Source organism: Oncorhynchus clarkii, chromosome 21 (assembly GCF_045791955.1).
Source record: "Oncorhynchus clarkii lewisi isolate Uvic-CL-2024 chromosome 21, UVic_Ocla_1.0, whole genome shotgun sequence".
Lineage (NCBI taxonomy): Eukaryota > Metazoa > Chordata > Actinopteri > Salmoniformes > Salmonidae > Oncorhynchus > Oncorhynchus clarkii.
The window spans coordinates 38,233,864-38,254,325 of NC_092167.1; the positions used below are offsets into that span (position 1 = coordinate 38,233,864).

The window sequence follows — 20,462 nt, forward strand, 5'->3', positions numbered from 1 at the left end:
TGGGCAGACAGACCTCTATAGTTCAACTCTGTACATATAAGGCTACATTCTCTGATACTAAGAGAATGGGTGGCAGGTAGCCTAGTGATTAAGTGCAATGGGTCAGTAACCGAAAGGTTGCTGGTTCGAACCCAGGAGATGACTTGGTGAAACATCTGTTGATGTGCCCTTGAGCAAGGCACTTAACCCTAATTGCTCCGGTAAGTTGCTCTGGATAAGAATAGAAATGCACTACATGAATAGAAATGCACTACAGTGAAGGAGACTGGCACTTTGTCCCTCGGTGGCACTGCCTGTTTGGCATGCCCATTCAAGGAAGTCAAACAGAGTGAAATTTGTGGCGTAAACAAGCCTAGGAGTTGATTATCTAAACATGAAAGGCAGTCCATTCTCCTTTTGGCCTCCAACAATCATAAACTCACTCCTTCTGTTCACTCTTCCCTGCGCTGTTTATTTCTGCCACAACCGCATATAAACTCCACCAGTTCCCCTCTCTCAATCTCCCCCTCCTTATCTGCCTCCCTCAATCTCCCCCTCCTTATCTGCCTCCCTCAATCTCCCCCTCCTTATCTGCCTCCCTCAATCTCCCCCTCCTTATCTGCCTCCCTCAATCTCCCCCTCCTTATCTGCCTCCCTCAATCTCCCCCTCCTTATCTGCCTCCCTCAATCTCCCCCTCCTTATCTGCCTCCCTCAATCTCCCCCTCCTTATCTGCCTCCCTCAATCTCCCCCTCCTTATCTGCCTCCCTCAATCTCCCCCTCCTTATCTGCCTCTCTCAATCTCCCCCTCCTTATCTGCCTCTCTCAATCTCCCCCTCCTTATCTGCCTCTCTCAATCTCCCCCTCCTTATCTGCTTCTCTCAATCTCCCCCTCCCTCTCTCTCTTTCTCACTGTCTTGCTCTCTGGCCTGAGTCAGACGGCAGGCGGTCATCCTAGCAGATGCTTCCCGACATGACAACCCAACGGGAAAAACAAAAGCTGGCTCCTAAGCAAACAGAACCTGGTGGAGAGCGCATGGGAGACAGTTTTTTTTTGTGGGGGGGGGGGGTGACATTTTTCTAAATCTGATCATGAAATCAGCCTAGTAAATAACTAGCTAGTCTTTTTAACCTCTCTAGGGTAGGTGAGACGCTAACGTCCCACCAGGCCAACATCCGGTGAAACTGCAGAGAGCTAACATTCTAAATACACCATTTGTTATAGTAAATATTCTTGGAAATACATGTATCTTACATCATTTAAAAGCTGAACGTCTTATTAATCCAGCCGCTGTGTCAGATTTCAAAAAGCCGTTACTACGAAAGCAAACATGCTATTTTCTGAGGACGGCGCCACGCACACACAAGTATTACTAGCATTTTCCAACCAAGCATTAGGTCATGAAAGTCAAAAATAACAATAAAATAAATCGCTTACCATTGAATATCTTCCTCTGGTGGCAATGTCAAGTGTCCTAACTACACAGTGAATGTTTGTTTTGTTTGATAAAATCCATTTTTATAGCCTAACACGAAACATTTGTAAACCGCTTGCGTCATGATTTCCGTCTCATTCAACTTTGGACGATGCGTTCGTGGTAATTAAACACACTAAACAAACGTTTATCCAGTCATCGTTGGTTTCATTGCAATCCTCTGGTTGTTACTAACACAATCATACTTGATGGTTCTTTTCCCAGGATGTATTAACCGAAACAACCCGATTTGAAGACACCAATCAATGACATCATTGCGCACCAATGGTAGGACCGGTCTATCGTTGATTGACTGTATTTTGGCCCAATGACCACTGATCATCTTGAAATCTAGCTTGGAAGATAGCCAATGAGCTGAGGTAAATGGCAATACGTAATGGTTATACGTTTGAAGACCAGCCTTTGTCATTAACTCTGGCATAAAAGAGGTTCATTCGCCATTGCAAATCCTACTTGAGGGAGCCACTGGTGTTATGCATAGCAGTACATATTCAATAGCATTTTCAACAAGTTTATATATTTAAAATATGGCGAATAAATCAGGAAAAGCTAAAACAAAGTCTAGGTATACAGATTTAACCCAAATTATAGAGGAAATAGATAGATACAGCGAGACCGATTTGCTTCAGGAAGATTAATCTTTCAGCGAAGCTAGTTTTGACTCCCAGGCGGAAGACATGTTTCTGCATGGCGAGGATGCTATGCTGGATTGGTAAATTCTAATGCTAATGTCATTGTTTGAAATTAATAATATCAAATATTATTCATTTGAGATTATTTTTTTGATTTTCTTATTTTATTTGCAATATATTAGTTATTGGATTTTCAACTGCTGGGGAAGGGCCACAAACTGTTTGTGGACAACTTCTACACAAGCCCTACACTGTTTACAGAGCTGAGGAAGCCGGATGTGTGGGCTTGTGGCACCATTCGGACCAACAGAGTGGGCTTTCCAAAGACAAAGGTGAACGACATGCCTAAGCGGGCTAAGCGGGGTACCATGCGATGGATCCGTGAAGATGGCCTGCTCTTTGTGAAGTGGATGGATACCAGAGAGGTGGTCATGTGCTCCAGTATTGACATCATTTGAGTCAATTGGAAGTGTACCTGTGGATGTATTTCAACGCCTACCTTCAAACTCAGTGCCCATTTGCTTGACATCGTGGGAAAATCTAAAGAAATCAGCCAAGACCTCAGATAAAAATTGTAGTCTGGTTCATCCTTGGGAGAAATTTCCAAATGCCTGAAGGTACCACGTTTATCTGTACAAACAATATAAACAAGTATAAACACCATGGGACCACGCAGCCACTCATACCGCTCAGGGAGGAGACGCATTCTTTTCTCCTAGAGATGAAGGTGCTTGTGTGTGAAAAGTGCAAATCAATCCCAGAACAACAGCAAAAGTCCTTGTGAAGATGCTGGAGGAAAAACAGGTACAAAAGTATCTATATCCACAGTAAAACGAGTCCTATATCGACAAAACCTGAAAGACCACTCAGCAAGGAAGAAGCCACTGCTCCAAAAACGCCATAAAAACTCCAGACTACGGTTTGCAACTGCCCATGGGGACAAAGATCATAATTTTTGGAGAAATGCCCTCTGGTCTGATGAAACAAAAATAGAACTGTTTGGCCATAATGACCATCGTTATGTTTGGAGGAAAAAGGGGGAGGCTTGCAAGCCGAAGAACACCATCCCAACCGTGAGGCACGGGGGTGGCATCATCATGGTGTGGGGGGTGCTTTGCTGCAGGAGGGACTGGTGCACTTCACAAAATAGATGGCATCATGAGGGAGGAAAAATTATGTGAATATATTGAAGCAACATTTCAAGACATCAGTCAGGAAGTTAAAGCTTGGTCGCAAATGGGACTTCGAAATGGACAATGACCCCAAGCATAATTCCAAAGTTGTGGCAAAATGGCTTAAGGACAACAATGTCAAGGTATTGGAGTGGCCATCACAAACCCCTGACCTCAATCCCATAGAAAATTTGTGGGCAGAACTGAAAAGGTTTGTGCGAGCAAGGAGGCCTTACAAACCCGACTCAGTTACACCAGCTCTGTCAGGGGGAATGGACCAAAACTCACCCAACTTATTGTGGGAAGCCTGTGGAAGGCTACCCGAAAAGCTTGACCGAAGTTAAATCGATTTAAAGGCAATGCTACGAAATACTAATTGAGTGTATGCAAACCTCTGACCCACTGGGAATGTGATGAAAGAAAGAAATGCTGAAATAAATCACTCTTATATTATTCTGACATTTCACAATCTTAAAATAAAGTGGTGATCCTAACTGGCCTAACACAGGGAATTTTTACTAGGACTAAATGTCAGGAACTGTGAAAAACTGAGTTTAAATGTATTTGGCTAAGGTGTATGTAAACTTCCGACTTCAACTGTAGCTGGCAAATTATAGCATCACAAGAGAAAACAATACAGAGAACTAGCAGCCGAACGCCTCCAGAATGTATCTTCCTCCACTGTAAAAGCTCAGTGGTGATCTGCTAGGGGAATGAATGAGGCAGGGATGCCAGTCATCATTGCCCCAACAGTACCCCAAGCTGGGTGGCTGGTTGTAGCTTTTTACACAAGGGACAATTCCATTCCAAGAAAATTAAAGGGGTAGTCCCAGTAATTTCAACCAAGTACAAGTGCTGCCACTTGGGTGACGTGAAAAGCTTGATCTGCGTTTGCTAACAATGATCAACAACTGAAAGGGTGAGTGTGTTACTGGCCAGCCATCAGTTAGCTGATGCAATGCAATGACATGGCTAACCATAGTCAGCAATACGATTACATGCAGAGTACCCCTGCCTATTTACACATCACACGGATTGGTGGCAATAACATTATACTGCATCATGGGTGGACAATCCTACTAGAGAGCCAATGAGGCTGCAGATTTTTGTTGCAGCCCTGCTCTAACACCTAATTCAGCTAATGAATGTCCTGATTAGAACCTGCATGTACCTAGCACTATAGGATTACAGAATATAATTCTCACAAGAAGGTGTTCTGTACAAACACTGACTGGACAGATGCTCATTGTACAACAAAGTTAGTCAACATGTTTTAAATGTGCAACCAATTCCATTGTACAACTCCAAAATCTAAAACTGGCCACAAAATGGCCAAATTCTATAGGAAAGACAGTCTGAACATGAGTATGCTTTAACACCACATGAAAAAAAAACCTTTACAAGAAATTACTAAGCAGCTAAAGGCACTGAATATGCAAATTAAAACAATTAGGCTAATCTTGCCAGAGCATTTCTCGCAATACCGCAACATCAAATGAGTGCATTGTTAATTTGCCTTGTCAGTAGAGAGTTGAGGAAGTACAGAATTACCCAGTCAGAATAAATCACAGTTTCATATCTCACCTCAGAGTACATGTATGGGGAAAAGGAGCTAGAGAAAACAATCGCATAAGGAACACTTTCTACCTCCACAGACCACTTTAGAGAAAGTTGTGATCAGCACAATTTGTCCACTCACAGTTGGATTCCTTGAAATCCTTTGGTTCAAACGCCTAGTCTGCAGGCATAATTAGGACCCAATTAAAGATGCAAACAGCCAAAACAAACATTGAAATGTGTGGAGGATCTGTTAACTACTGTTCCATTGCTTTATGAGAGAAGCAATGAGCTGCCAGAGTGATTATCAGTTTGGAAGGCAACCAAGTTCTGATTAGAAAAGAAGCCTGGGTAGGAACGTAGGTGGTCACTTGCTCACTTCGAGAACAAACTGTATTTGTGTTGTCCATGACCTCTACCTCTCCTTGATGTCTCTCCACGACACTAAAGGACACATGCAGTAGTTGCAGGGACGCATTTTAGTGATTTTTACGGGATGCGCTAGGTAACACTACAGTATAAAAATGTGGTGTTACATTGTATTTAAGTAATTTATTTGTAGATATAGTAATGGAGTTGAGCAGGTAAGAGCAACAATGTTGATGGAGGGAATGTCAATTCAACTGTGTACGTTTTTATATAATGAAAAACATATTCCTCGACCTAAAACGGTCTACAAAGTTGTAGTCCTGACTACGGTAAATCATTTTTATTATGGTGGCAGCAGAATATGCATTTATAGTAATCTGACATAGTAGTCATTAAAGATCACTGCACGAATGCTGTGCCAAATTTAGTGTTACCAATGTTAATGTTTCACATTCAAATCGTATTATGTACCATATAATTCATATCATAAGCCATTAAAATGTTCACAAACCAGACTAGAGATGCCAGTAAATAGCTAAAAAAAAATGTTTTAGTATAGGCTACATGACAACAAAAAGGATAGACCAACATTTTCCGACTAATTAGGCAACAATAAATTAAAACAAATATAGAACGCAATGAACGAAACCTCACGCAAGTGTTTCTATTCAAAAACAGCTGTTCAAATAGACAAGACAGGTAGTGCTAAGTAGCTGTAGTATGTACTCCAAATACGGTACATTTCGTTCCTATATCCGAGAAGGCAAAAGTAGAAACATGACTCATTCAACATTTTATAATTTAGCAAACGTCTCCATGCAAAGCACTTCGAGGTAAACCCCACGCCTCTGACACGCCAACTCCACCGGCATGCTTCGCCTAGTATCAGCATCAACATATCAACCCAAAGGCTGTATAATAAAACATGCAAATACTGTCCTACCAGTTGAACGTCCAGCAGCATCCACTCGGGCAGATATGCTTTCCACTCTCTTTGAATCCATGGTTATAAAAGTCGTTAGTTTAGTTTGAGCGACAGTGAGTAAATGACTTGGAGCACTGGAAAGTTGACGCTGCTTTGCCCACGAGCTTGTGCAGATTCTGCAGAAATCTTGCGCATGGCATTCTCAATGGGGGGCGAGCATACGACACATCAAAACTTCAGTCAGCTGCAATAAGCAAATGAGTCCATTTCGAAATTGGAATCGGTGGTTTGACATTACTTCTTATTATAACGACTGTTTAAGTTCTGTTTGTATATGGTGTTATCAAATTGAGGGAATTTAATATTTTAAAGATTAGACTTCTCATGAATCTACATATATAGGTATTAGGCCCTTTCTGTAGAAAAAAATAGCCAAACAAGATCAAACAAAGTGACGTTTTTTCTCAATGTACATTCCAAATATCCTATAGTCTATATTGGATATGAAAAGGTGACTCACAATCAATACTTTTTTCCTTCTGTTGACACAATGCAGGAGTAGAATGTTACAAAGTTAATTATTTGCCATGCTGGGGGCCAATAACAAACAAACAAACAAACAAATACAAAACACACACACTTGGTCTGCAGTTCTTGGTTCCAAGAACTGTGCCACTGGGAATATACATTTTCTCTGTTTTTGACACATTGTCAGTCAGTGGTGGAAAAAGTACCCAATTGTCATACTTGAGTAAAAGTAAAGATGGCTTAATAGAAAATGACTAAAAGTGAAAGTCACCCAGTCAAATTACACCTAAGTATATTTAAAAGCAAATACTTTTACTCAAGTATCAAAAGTCAATGTAATTGCTAAAATATACTCAAGTATCAAAAGTATAAATAGTTTGAAATTCCTATTACTATAGCCTATTACTACTTCATGTCGTCTGAGATTCCCAAAGATTGGAAAGCAGCTGCGGTCTTCAAAGGGGGGACACTTTTTTTTTTTTTTTTGTGAATTTTACCCCTTTTTCTCCCCAATCTCATGGTATCCAATTGTTTTAGTAGCTACTATCTTGTCTCATAGCTACAACTCCGCAGGTTGAAAGTCATGCGTCCTCCGATACACAACCCAACCAATCCGCACTGCTTCTTAACACAGCGCGCATCCAACCCGGAAGCCAGCCGCACCAATGTGTCGGAGGAAACACCGTGCACCTGGCAACCTTGGTTAGCGCGCACTGCGCCCAGCCCGCCACAGGAGTCACTGGTGCGCGATGAGACAAGGACATCCCTACCTACCGGCCAAGCCCTCCCTAACCCGGACGACGCTAGGCCAATTGTGCGTCGCCCCACGGTTACGACAGAGCCTGGGCGCGAACCCAGAGTCTCTGATGGCACAGCTGGCGCTGCAGTACAGCGCCCTTAACCACTGCGCCACCCGGGAGGCCAGGGGGGACACACTCTTGACACAAACTGCTACAGACCTATATCTATCCTACCCTGCCTTTCTAAGGTCTTCAAAAGCCAAGTCAACAAACAGATTACCGACCATTTCGAATCCCACCGCACCTTCTCCGCTATGCAATTTGGTTTCAGAGCTGGTCATGGGTGCACCTCAGCCACGCTCAAGGTCCTAAACGATATCTTAACTGCCATCGATAAGAAACAATACTGTGCAGTTGTATTCGTTGACCTGGCCAAGGCTTTCGACTCTGTCAATCACCACATCCTTATTGGCAGACGCAATAGCCTTGGTTTCTCAAATGATTGCCTCGCCTGGTTCACCAACTACTTCTCTGATAGAGTTCAGTGTGTCAAGCCTGTTGTCCAGGCCTCTGGCAGTCTCTATGGGGGCACCACAAGGTTCAATTCTTGGGCCCACTCTCTTCTCTGTATACATCAATTATGTCGCTCTTGCTGCTGGTGATTCTCTAATCCACCTCTACGCAGACGACACCATTCTGTATACTTCTGGCCCTTCTTTGGACACTGTGTTAACAACCCTCCAGATGAGCTCCAATGCCATACAACTCTCCTTTCATGGCCTCCAACTGCTCTTAAATACAAGTAAAAGTAAATGCATGCTGTTCAACCGATCGCTGCCTGCACCTGCCCGCCCGTCCAGCATCACTACTCTGGACAGTTCTGACTTAGAATATGTGGACAACTACAAATACCTAGGTCTCTGGTTAGACTGTAAACTCTCCTTCCAGACTCACATCAAACATCTCCAATCCAAATTTAAATCTAGAATTGGCTTCCTATTTCGCAACAAAGCATCCTTCACTCATGCTGCCAAACATACCCTCGTAAAACTGACCATCCTACTGATCCTTGACTTTGGCGATGTCATTTACAAAATAGCCTCCAATACCCAGCTCAATAAATTGGATGCAGTCTATCACAGTGCCATCCGTTTTGTCACCAAAGCCCCATATACTACCCACCACTGCGACCTGTACCTCCATGTGTAACTCTGTGTTGTTGTATGTGTCGAACTGCTTTGCTTTATCTTGGCCAGGTCGCAATTGTAAATAAGAACTTCTTCTCAACTTGCCTACCTGGTTAAATGAAGGTGAAATAAATAAAAATACAATTAAGCAAACCAGACAGCACCATTTTCTGTTTTTTTTATTTTATTTACAGCTAGCCAGGAGCACACTCCAACGCCCGGACCTAATTTACAAACAAAGCATGTGTTTAGTGAGTCTGCCAGTTCACAAGCAGTAGGTATGACCAGGGATGTTCTCTTGATAAGTGTGTGAATTAGACTATTTTGCTGTCCTGCTGAGCATTCAAAATGGAACAAGTACTTTTGGGTGTCAGGGACAATATATGGAGAAAAATAATATATGATTTTCTTTAGGAATGCAGTGAAGTAAAAGTTGTGAAAAATATAAATAGTAAAGTACAGATACTCCAAAAAACGACTTATCAAATCAAATCAAATTCAATTTTATTGGTCACATACACATGGTTAGCAGATGTTAATGCGAGTGTAGCGAAATGCTTGTGCTTCTAGTTCCGACAATGCAGTAGTAACCAACGAGTAATCTAACCTAACAATTCCACAACTACTACCTTATACACACAAGTGTAAAGGGATAAAGAATATGTACATAAAGATATATGAATGAGTGATGGTACAGAACGACATAGGCAAGATGCAGTAGATGGTATCGAGTACAGTATATACATGAGATGAGTAATGTAGGGTATATAAACATAAAGTGGCATAGTTTAAAGTGGCTAGTGATACATGTATTACATAAAGATGGCAAGATGCAGTAGATGATATAGAGTACAGTATATACATATACATATGAGATGAGTAATGTTTAAAGTGGCTAGTGATAATTTTTTTCCATCAATTTCCATTATTAAAGTGTCTGGAGTTGAGTCAGTATGTTGGCAGCTGTTTTTCAACCTCTCGGTCCCTGCTTTGATGCACCTGTACTGACCTCGCCTTCTGGATGATAGCGGGGTGAACAGGCAGTGGCTCGGGTGGTTGTTGTCCTTGATGATCTTTATGGCCTTCCTGTGACATCGGGTGGTGTAGGTGTCCTGGAGGGCAGGTAGTTTGCCCCCGGTGATGCGTTGTACAGACCTTACTACCCTCTGGAGAGCCTTACGGTTGTGGACGGAGCAGTTGCCGTACAAGGTGCCATTAATACAGGTAACGAGTGAGGACAGAGGAGCCTCTTAAAGAAGAAGTTACAGGTCTGTGAGAGCCAGAAATCTTGCTTGTTTGTAGGTGACCAAATACTTATTTTCCACCATAATTTGCAAATAAATTCATAAAAAATCCTACAATGTGATTTTCTGGATTTTTGTTCTCTCATTTTGTCTGTCATAATTGAAGTGTACCTATGATGAAAATGACAGGCCTCTCTCATCTTTTAATGTGGGAGAACTTTCACAATTGGTGAATGACTAAATACTTTTTTGCCCCACTGTAGGTAATCCTCTTGTCCAAATGGGTTAGGGCAGTGTGGTTGCGATTGCGTTGTCTGTGGACCTATTGGGGCGGTAAGCAAATTGGAGTGGGTCTAGGGTGTCAGGTAGGGTGGAGGTGATATGGTCCTTGGCTAGTCTCTCAAGGCACTTAATGATGACGGAAGTGAGTTCTACGGGGTAGTCGTTTAGCTCAGTTACCTTAGCTTTCTTAGGAACAGGAACAATGGTGGCTCTCTTGAAGCATGTTGGAACAGCATAAGTTGTAATTTAAAGGGTTTTTACTTAAGTACTATACACCACTAATGTCTGTTTACTAAAGTATAATGGACAGCTTGGGGTAATCATTGGTTTGAAACGGGAGGCAATTTACTCAGTTGATAGCAGAACTTGTTGACACTTTGCCAGAAGTATACCGACCCACCATTATGCTTGTTTTAACTGCACTAGGGTCTGAGCACAGTCATGGTTACATTAAGACACTGTGGAGCAGGTGCCCATTGCAGGGATGGGATATGCCCCTGTACTCCAAATTAGAGTTCTTCTCGGATCCCGAAATTGAGATCCGAACCGAATTGGAGCCATGAAATTCCCATCCGAGATCGACAGGACCCATCCATTTTTTTTCTTCAATACCCGATCCACTTTTCTTTTCAATACCCAATCCACTTTTCTTTTCAATACCCAATCCACTTTTCTTTTCAATACCCGATCCACTTTTCTTTTCAATACCCGATCCACTTTGTATCGAAGGTGGATTGGACCCAAAATATGTCAGAGATGAGAGAGAATCGAATCCAAATTGGGTCGGGTCTGTTTCGGACCCAAATGGATCCCAAAGATAAAAAAAAAAATCGGATTTATTGCCACAAAAGCTAGTAAACTGTTTTGACTTGTCTGACAGTGAGCGTTTCACATTCATTTTCAGATTTATCTCATAACTGATTTGTCAACACTACAGCTTAGTATTTTCAGAAATGACATCCCTAATTTAAAATGTTGTGACAAGAAGAAAGGATGGGGTGTGTGGCAGAGGCATGTCTCTCTCCAGAATCTACTCTTGGTCTCCCACTAATTCGTGCCCATTCATTATTTCACTGTGTAAATTGTTTACCCTTTTAATTAATTCATGTTTATTTTTTGATATATTTTACTTGAGCATGCATAAAAGTAACCTACCTGGCCTGTGTAAAAATGTAGGGCCTAAAAGTTACCATTTGGTGATGTCTGATTGTATTTCTCATTAACTCACCACCACTTGGGCTGTGCAGTATTTTTTTGTCCCCTCACACAGAAAGTCAACCGAGTGTTTGACATCCATTGCGAATAGTTCCTCACTGTATTTGAAAAATCTTTCCAACACTTTCCTTCTTGATAGGCCTAACCCACTGGCCACATACTGTTTGAGTTAACATTGTTTAACATAGAACAAATTTCAATTCAAACAATATGTTATGAACTTGCATGATATGTTACGAATTCCAATTTGTTGTGGCTAACGCCAACTAGGTGGCTAATGCTAACGTTAGCCAAGCTAGGAGTTAGGCTTTAAGGTTAGGGTTAGCTAATATGCTAAGTAGTTGCAAAATATCTAGAAAGTAGTAAGCAGTTGCAAAATTAGCTAAAATTGTCCATGATGAGATTTGAACATGCAACCTTTGGGTTGCTTGACGTTCGCATTATAAACCCACCCATCCACCTCGACCAACTACCCTCTTTTAATTTTTGCCTTAAGTAACCTTCTGTCTTCACACAGTTCCAGGGTCCATGGCCACCGAGCGTGATCTGACCCGGGTTCTGAGAGTCAACTACAGAATTTTGTGCTTCTACACATGCATTGCTTGCTGTTTGGGGTTTTAGGCTGGGTTTCTGTACAGCACTTTGAGATATCAGCTGATGTAAGGGCTTTATAAATACATTTGATTTGATTCTTATGTAACCATACCAAACTTAACGTATCATACTAATTTGAGTGTCTCAGATTTATGTTTACTATGTTACGTCTATGAAAGCAGGCTGTTTAATCAGAATATTTTCTTCTTCAAAATATCATTTCGGATCTGGTCGGCATTTTCACACAGTTCCGGGGTCCATGGCCACCGAGCGTGATCCGACCCGGGTTCTGAGAGTCAACCTCCAGAATTTTGGTTCTGACCCAGTTGGATACCGGGTCAGATCTCGGGTAATCTGGTTTGGGTATGTTCATGAAGACATCTATTCCACATTTTTACCTTAATCCACACTGCTCCATCAAAAATATTGTAATACAGCTAGTTTTGCAGGAAAACTGACCATTTCGTCCTTATGCAAGCTAGCCGTAGCCACATTGAACAACAAAGGAGCTGATTGGCTGACGCTGCCATTCCAAAATGGCTGCGGTTGCCACTGCTAGCTAGCATGGGGACGAAAAGGGCAGCTGACACTATGTAGAAGGGACGATTACAATCCATTTATATCCTGATCACACATTACATTAAGATTATATTTTCATATCCACAGCACAACATGTGAGCTAATATTGACTTATATGGGGGAAAGCATTAGAGCAAATGTCATTAGTTACAGTTACTCATTTCTGACATAATAATGAATAATGGTCTCTTGACGATTCATTAATACAATTGCACAATCTAGTATGCAAGTATGAAACATTAAAGAGCCATGATGCTTATTGCAGACATGCCCCCCATCCACCCGTCATGGGTATTATCAGATGCAAACGCAAAAGGAAGTGCAAATCAACATATTCTTATACAATCTCCAATCATACTGTGATTCACATGAATACATGTTATGCAATGGAGGGTAAGGGGAGGGCCTCATTTAAAATGCAAAATTCATCAGAGGAGATTCACTCATGAAATATTACAACTAATTAGCCCTGGCTAAATTCACACTGTACTACCTGAAAGGGATAGTCACTTTCAATCAGTTTTTTTTGACAAAGTACCACAGTTAGGCTAGTTACAACTTTTAGAAGATTGTAGAAAGTAATGGAATGGATAGCGCTTACATGACTCCCTATGCTGCTTGAGAGAGAATAATGTCTGTTCTACACAGCACAGTTCTATCTGAACATTCTACTGTATAGCATTGCGTAAGATTGCAAAATTCCAGTAGCTTCCCCAAAATTCCCCGGTTTTCCAGAAATCTTGATTGGAAAATTCCTGGAATCAGGATGGAATAAACAGGAAATCTGGGAATCCTCCAAGCTAGGAATTTTGGCAAACATATTGGAATTTTGTAACCCTAGTTGCATACAAGCCTCACGTAGCAGGGTATACCATAGAAGATGTGTGTCCTTCTTACACAATACAAAAATATAAACACAAAGTGTTGGTCCCATGTTTTATGAGCCAAAATAAAAGATCCCAGAAAAAGTTCCATATGCACAAAAACCTTTTCTCAAAAATGTTGTGCACAAATTTGTTTACATCCCTGTTAGTGAGCATTTCTCCTTTGCCAAGATAATCCATCCACCTGACAGGTGTGGCATATCAAGAAACGGATTAAAATGCATGATCATTATACAGGTGCTCCTTGTGCTGGGGACAATAAAATACCACTTAAATGTTTAGTTTTGTCACACTACACAAGGACACAGCGTGCATTTGACATGCTGACTGCAGGAAATTCCACCAGAGCTGTTGCCAGAGAATTGAATGTCACTACCATAAGCCAACTCCAACATTGCTTTAGAGAATTTGGCAGTACATCCAAACAGCCTCACAACCACAGATCACTACGCCAGGCCAGGACCTCCACATCCGGCTTCTTCACCTGTGGGATCGTCTGAGACCAGCCACCTGGACAGCTGATGAAACTGTGGGTTTGTACAGCCAAAGAATTTCTGCATAAACTGTCAGATACCATCGCAGGGAAGCGCATCTGTGTGCTCATCATCCTCACCAGGGTCTTGACCTGACTGCAGTTCGGCATCATAACCGACTTCAGTGGGCAAATGCTCACCTTCGATGGCCACTGGAATGCTGGAGAAGTGTGCTCTTCGTGGATGAATCCCGGTTTCAACTGTACCGGGCAGATGGCAGACAGCGTCGTGTGGGTGAGCAGTATGCTGATGTCAACGTTATGTCAACGTTATGAACAGAGTATCCCATGGAGGCGGTGGGGTTATGGTATTGGCAGGCATAAGCTACAGACAACAAACACAATTGCATTTTATAGATGGCAATTTGAATGCACAGATATATCGTGACAAGATCCAATTTGTCTTGCAAATTGTCTTGTCATTCATCCGCTGCCATCACCTCATGTTTCAGCATGATAATTCATGGCCCCATGTCGCAAGGATCTGTACACAATTCCTGGAAGCTGAAAATGTCCCAGTTCTTCAATGGCCTGCATACTCACCAACTGAGCATGTTTGGGGTGCTCTGGATCAACATGTACGACAGTGGTTCCAGTTCGCTCCAATATCCAGCAACTTCGCACAACCACTGATTATTAGTGGGACGACATTCCACAGGCCACAACCAACAGTCTGATCAACTCTATGTGGAAGAGATATGTCACGCTGCATGAGGCTGGTCACGCCAGATACGGGCTGGTTTTCTGATCCACACCCCTACCTTTTTCTTTAAGATATCTGTGACCAACAGATGCATATCTGTATTCCCAGTCATGTAAAATCCATAGATTAGGTCCTAATTAATTTATTTCAATTGACTGATTTCCTTATATGAACTGTAAAATCTTTGAAATTGTTGTATGTTGCGTTTATATTTTTGTTCAGTGTAGATATGTCTTGTAAATACCACTGCCAGCACATTCACTTCTGTTGATGTGAATAGCCTATGAATGTGTGCACATGCTCTAGAGTCACATTGCAGTACATCAAATACGCTAGCTAGTTTACCCCAAAAGCTAGTGGTTCAGTCTGTCACAGTACCTTCCCATTCACATGCAACTTTGAGTGATTCTATACAGTAAATATTAACCTCCTGACCAGTACTTACGTTTTAAAAAATACTTTAAAGTACTACTTAAGTAGTTTTTTGGGGGTATCTGTACTTTACTATTTATATTTTTACTTCACTACATTCCTAAAGAAAATAAATGTACTTTTTACACCATACATTTTCCCTGACACCCAAAAGTACAATTCACACACTTATCAAGAGAACATCCCTGGTCATCCCTACTGCCTTTGATCTGGCAGAGTCACTAAAACCAAATACTTCATTTGTAAATTATGTCTGAGTGTTGGGGTGTGCCTCTTGCCATCCGCCAATCAAAATATATTTTTAATTATGCTGTCTGGTTTTCTTAATATAAGGAATTTAAAATGGTTTATACTTGTACTTTTGATACTAAAGTACATTTGAGCAATTCCGTTTACTTCTGATACTTAAGTATATTTAAAACCAAATACTTTGACTTTTACTCAAGTAGCATTTTACCGGGTGACTTTCCCTTTTACTTGAGTCATTTTCTATTAAGGTATCGTTACTTTTATTCAAGCATGAAATTTGAGCACTTTTCCCACCACTGCTCCTGACTCCACTCTGCAGTTGACGTGTTGAACTCAGTGACAAGTGAGTCTGGCTTAGGGGTGATGAGACTAACGCTGAGGCTATTAATGGGATGGGTTTATGTAACTCCAGTCTAAAGTCGTACTATTATGTGGGCTATATAGTACACAACAATCAGATGCTCTGAGGCATCCAGGGTGGTCATATAGCCTTAAATGCATGCCTTCCAATTGAAATGTATGCCAGAAGCATGAACGTGCCAGTTAACATTGAAGATTTAAATGGAGTCGAAAGATTTCAGATTACTTGGAACATATCAATAATGCAATATCGCAACGCTGTTACATATAATGCCTGTTTGCCTGAGGTTGATGCCGTGCAGGTGCTTGTACGCATGTGCACACACACATGCACTGAAACTTATCCAGTTGTTCTTGCTGTTTAGATTTTTGTTGTCCTTGACGTATTTTGTTTTTACATCGTTGTTTTTCTCTTTTGCTCTTCTTGGTTATTGGTGCATTGGGGGACGATGGTTTGGGGGGGTTTGGGGCTGGGGAATCGAGGGAGAGGTGGGGTGGTCTCGGTTAGTTGAGGAGCAGCTCTCGGGAGGAAACTGTGTGTATGTGTAGGGGTGGGGGGGTGGGGATCTTGGAGGGTTGGTGGCCTGGCGGTTGGGAGCTTGGGCCCATGGCCGACAGGTCGCTGGTTCGGGTCCCCGTTTTGACTTGATGGGGGATCTGTCAACGTGTCCTTGGGCAGGGCGTTGATCCTGGTTGCTTCTGTGGGTCGCTCTGGAGTCTTTTAGATGACAATGTAATGTAAATGTTGAGGGGCTTCACTGCAGGTAGATTGTATATTTTATCATTCTAAAAATGATTTAAAAAAGAATACAATATTGTGACTTTCTTGTAAACCTGTAACATATTGCAAGGTGTTTCAACTGACGAAACAAATTGAGCACACTGGGAGTCCTCCAGGAGTGGAATAAAAAAATAACTGTCAGAGATAACCTGTGGGGATAAATACCTCCCGTCTCCTTCCTCCTCTCCAACTCAATCTTACCTTATCTCTCCCTTCACTCTCCCTCTTATTTTGTCTTCTTCAGTCTCCATCTGCCCCTCCCTCTCTGTCAGTCTCACCCTCACTCTGTCCGTCCCGCAGTTTCTCCATCAATCTCACCTTCCCTCTATCCCTCCCCCTCCATCTCTCCCTCTTCTATCTCTGACACTTAGCCGAATCTGAACCTCTGCCCATTGCATAATGGGCCCCACACCTAGCCATCTTCATAGTCAAGAATCCCTTAGATAAGCCTGAAAAGAAATAAACAATGGGATCCCACTGTGTCTATACGGACCAGTGGAGGCTGCTGAGGAGAGAACGGCTCATAATAATGTCTGGAAAAGAGAAAATGGATTGGCATCAAACACCTGGAAACAATTCCACTTGTTCCACTCCAGTTATTACCACAAGCGTGTTCTCCCCAATTATGGTGCCACCAACCTCCTGTGATACAGACATCCTTGGTGACTATACCTATAGACCTAAAAGACCAACAACAGTTGGATTCAGGACAAGCAAGGCAAACGATGACTTACTTGGAGTTCAGCATAGGCCAATGATGAATATCATCAATTTCACTCGATTAAAGGCAAATTCTTCCAGGTCGCATCAGTTGAGGCCCCCGCTCTCAGTCAACTTCCCCAGATGTGACTGCAAACAAAGCAATCAGATAAAATGCACATGATTACCCATCATATTCTGTCAGAAAAGCTAAATAGGAAGTTAGTCATTATGAAACCAGTTAGTGAGAGTATGCTGTTCAATAGTCTGGCTCTGAATTTACAGCTCTGTGAGAGCCAGAAATCTTGCTTGTTTGTAAGTGACCAAATACTTATTTTCCACCATAATTTTCAAATAAATTCATTAAAAATCATACAATGTGATTTTCTGGATTTTATTCCCTCATTTTGTCTGTCATAGTTGAAGTGTACCTATGATGAAAATTACAGGCCTCTCTCATCTTTTTAAGTGGGAGAACTTGCACAATTGGTGGCTGACTAAATACTTTTTTGCCCCACTGTATGACTTCAATTACCTCGACTAACCAGTACCTTTCCACATTGACTCAGTAACGGTAATTACTGTTTTTTTTAAAACTTTCAATTCAATTGATTTGACATGATTTGGAAAGGCACACACCTGTCTATGTAAGGTCCCACAGTTGACAGAAAATAAACAAGCCATGATTTCGAGGGAAATCTGGGGAAGGGTACTAAAAAATGTCTGCGCCCAAGTTCCTTTGTAGAGATGGGAGATTTTTCCAGAAGTACAACCATCTCTGCAGCACTCTACCAATCAGACCTTTATGGAAGAGTGGCCAGACGGAAGCCACCCCTCAGTAAAAGGCACATGACAGCCCGCTTGCAGTTCACCAAAATGCACCTAAAGGATTCTCAGACCATGAGAAACAAGATTCTCTGGTCTGATGAAACCAAGACTGAACTCTGGCCTGAATTTTTTATTTTATTTTTAATTTCACGTTTATTTAACCAGGTAAGCTAGTTGAGAAAAAGTTATCATTTGCAACTGCGACCTGGCCAAGATAAAGCATAGCAATTCGACACATACAACAACACAGAGTTACACATGAAATTAACAAATACAGTCAATAATACAGTAGAAAAAAAAAGAAAACAAAGTCTATATACACAGTGAGTGCAAATAAGGTCAAATTAACACAAATTAACACTAGCAATTAAACACTGGAATGGTAGATGTGCAAAAGATGGATGTGCAAGTAGACATACTGTGGTGCAAAAGGAGCAAAATAAATACATACAGTATGGGAACGAGGTAGATAGATGGGCTGTATACAGATGGGCTATGAACATGTGCAGTGATCTGTGAGCTGCTCTGACAGCTGGTTCTTAATGCTAGTGAGGGAGATGGGAATCTCCAGCTTCAGAGATTTTTGCAGTTCGTTCCAGTCAGTGGCAGCAGAGAACTGGAAGGAAAGGCAACCAAAAGGAGGAATTGGCTTTGGGGGTGACCAGTGAGATATACCTGCTGGAGCGTGTGCTACGAGTGGGTGCTGCTATGGTGACCAGCAAGCTGAGATAGGGCAGGGCTTTACCTAGCAGAGACTTGTAGATAACCTGTAGCCAGTGGGTTTGGCGACGAGTATGAAGCGAGGGCCAGCCAACGAGAGCATACAGGTCACAGTGGTGGGTAGTATATGGGGCTTTGGTGACAAAACACAAGGCACTGTGATAGACTACATCCAGTTTGCTGAGTAGAGTGTTGGAGGCTATTTTATAGATGACATCGCCGAAGTCAAGGATCGGTAGGATGATCAGTTTTACGAGGATGTTTGGCAGCATGAGTGAAGGAAGCTCTGTTGCAAAATAGGAAGCCGATTCTAGATTTAATTTTTGATTGGAGATGCTTAATGTGAGTCTGGAAGGAGAGTTTACAGTCTAGCCAGACACCTCGGTATTTGTAGTTATCCACGTGCTCTAAGTCAGAGCCGTCCAAAGTAGTGATGCTGGATGGGCGGGCAATGATCGGTTGAATAGCATGCATTTCGTTTTATTTACATTTAAGAGCAGTTGGAGGCCACGGAAGGAGAGTTGTATGGCATTGAAGCTCGTCTGGAGGTTAGTTAACACAGTGTCCAAAGAAGGGCCAGAAGTGTACAGAATTGTGTCGTCTGCGTAGAGGTGGATTAGAGAATCACCAGCAGCAAGAGCGACATCATTGATGTATACAGAGAAGAGAGTCGGCCCGAGAATTGAACCTTGTGGCACCCCCATAGAGACTGCCAGAGGTCCGAACAACAGGCCCTCCGATTTGACACACTGAGCTCTATGAAAGGAGTTGTTGGTGAACCAGGCGAGGCAATCATTTGAGAAACCAAGGCTGTTGAGTCTGCCAATAAGAATGTGGTGATTGACAGAGTCGAAAGCCTTGGCCAGGTCGATGAATACAGCTGCACAGTAATGTCTCTTATCGATGGCGGTTATGATATCGTTAATGACCTTGAGCGTGGCTGAGGTGCACCCATGACCAGCTCGGAAACCAGATTGCATAGCGGAGAAGGGTACGATGTGATTCAAAATGGTCAGTAATCTGTTTGTTAACTTGGCTTTCAAAGACCTTAGAGATGCAGGGTAGGATTGATATAGGTCTGTAGCAGTTTGGGTCTAGAGTGTCTCCCCCTTTGAAGAGGGGGAAGACCGCGGCAGCATTCCAATCTTTGGGAATCTCAGACGATACGAAAGAGAGGTTGAACAGGCTAGTAATAGGGGTTGCAACCATTTTGGCAGATCATGTAAGAAAGAGAGGGTCCAGATTGTCTAGCCCGGCTGATTTGTAGGGGTCCAGATTTTGCAGCTCTTTCAGAACATCAGCTATCTGGATATGGGTGAAGGAGAAATGGTGGGGGCTTGTGCGGGTTGCTGTGGAGGGTGCCGGGCAGTTGACCGGGGTAGGGGTAGCCAGGTGGAAAGCATGGCCAGCCGTAGAGAAATGCTTATTTAAATTCTCAATTATAGTGAATTTGTCAGTTGTAACAGTGTTTCCTAGCCTGAGAGTAGTGGGTAGCTGGGATGAGGTGCTCTTATTCTCCATAGACTTTACAGTGTCTCAGAACTTTTTTGAGTTTGTTCTGCAGGATGCAAATTTCTGTTTAAAAAAGCTAGCCTTAGCTTTCCTAACAGCCTGTGTATATTGGTTCCTAACTTCCCTGAAAAGTTGCATATCACGGGGGCTATTCGATGCTAATGCAGAACGCCACAGGATGTTTTTGTGCTGGTCAAGGTGCAGACAGGTCTGGAGAGAACCAAGGGCTATATCTGTTCCTGGTTCTACATTTTTTGAAAGGGG

The 20,462-nt window shown here is 42.2% G+C and overlaps 1 protein-coding gene across 1 annotated transcript in view; it reads right to left on the minus strand.

The window, feature by feature from the left end:
- Window positions 1-6,318, minus strand: part of LOC139378987 (Kv channel-interacting protein 4-like) — a 244,297-nt gene extending 237,979 nt beyond the window's left edge. The window contains exon 1 of the mRNA XM_071121662.1: window positions 6,148-6,318. Within this exon, the coding sequence (XP_070977763.1) occupies window positions 6,148-6,208 (61 nt within the window). The 5' untranslated portion in view covers window positions 6,209-6,318. The remainder of the gene's footprint in view (window positions 1-6,147) is intronic.
- Between the last annotated feature and the right edge of the window lie 14,144 nt (window positions 6,319-20,462).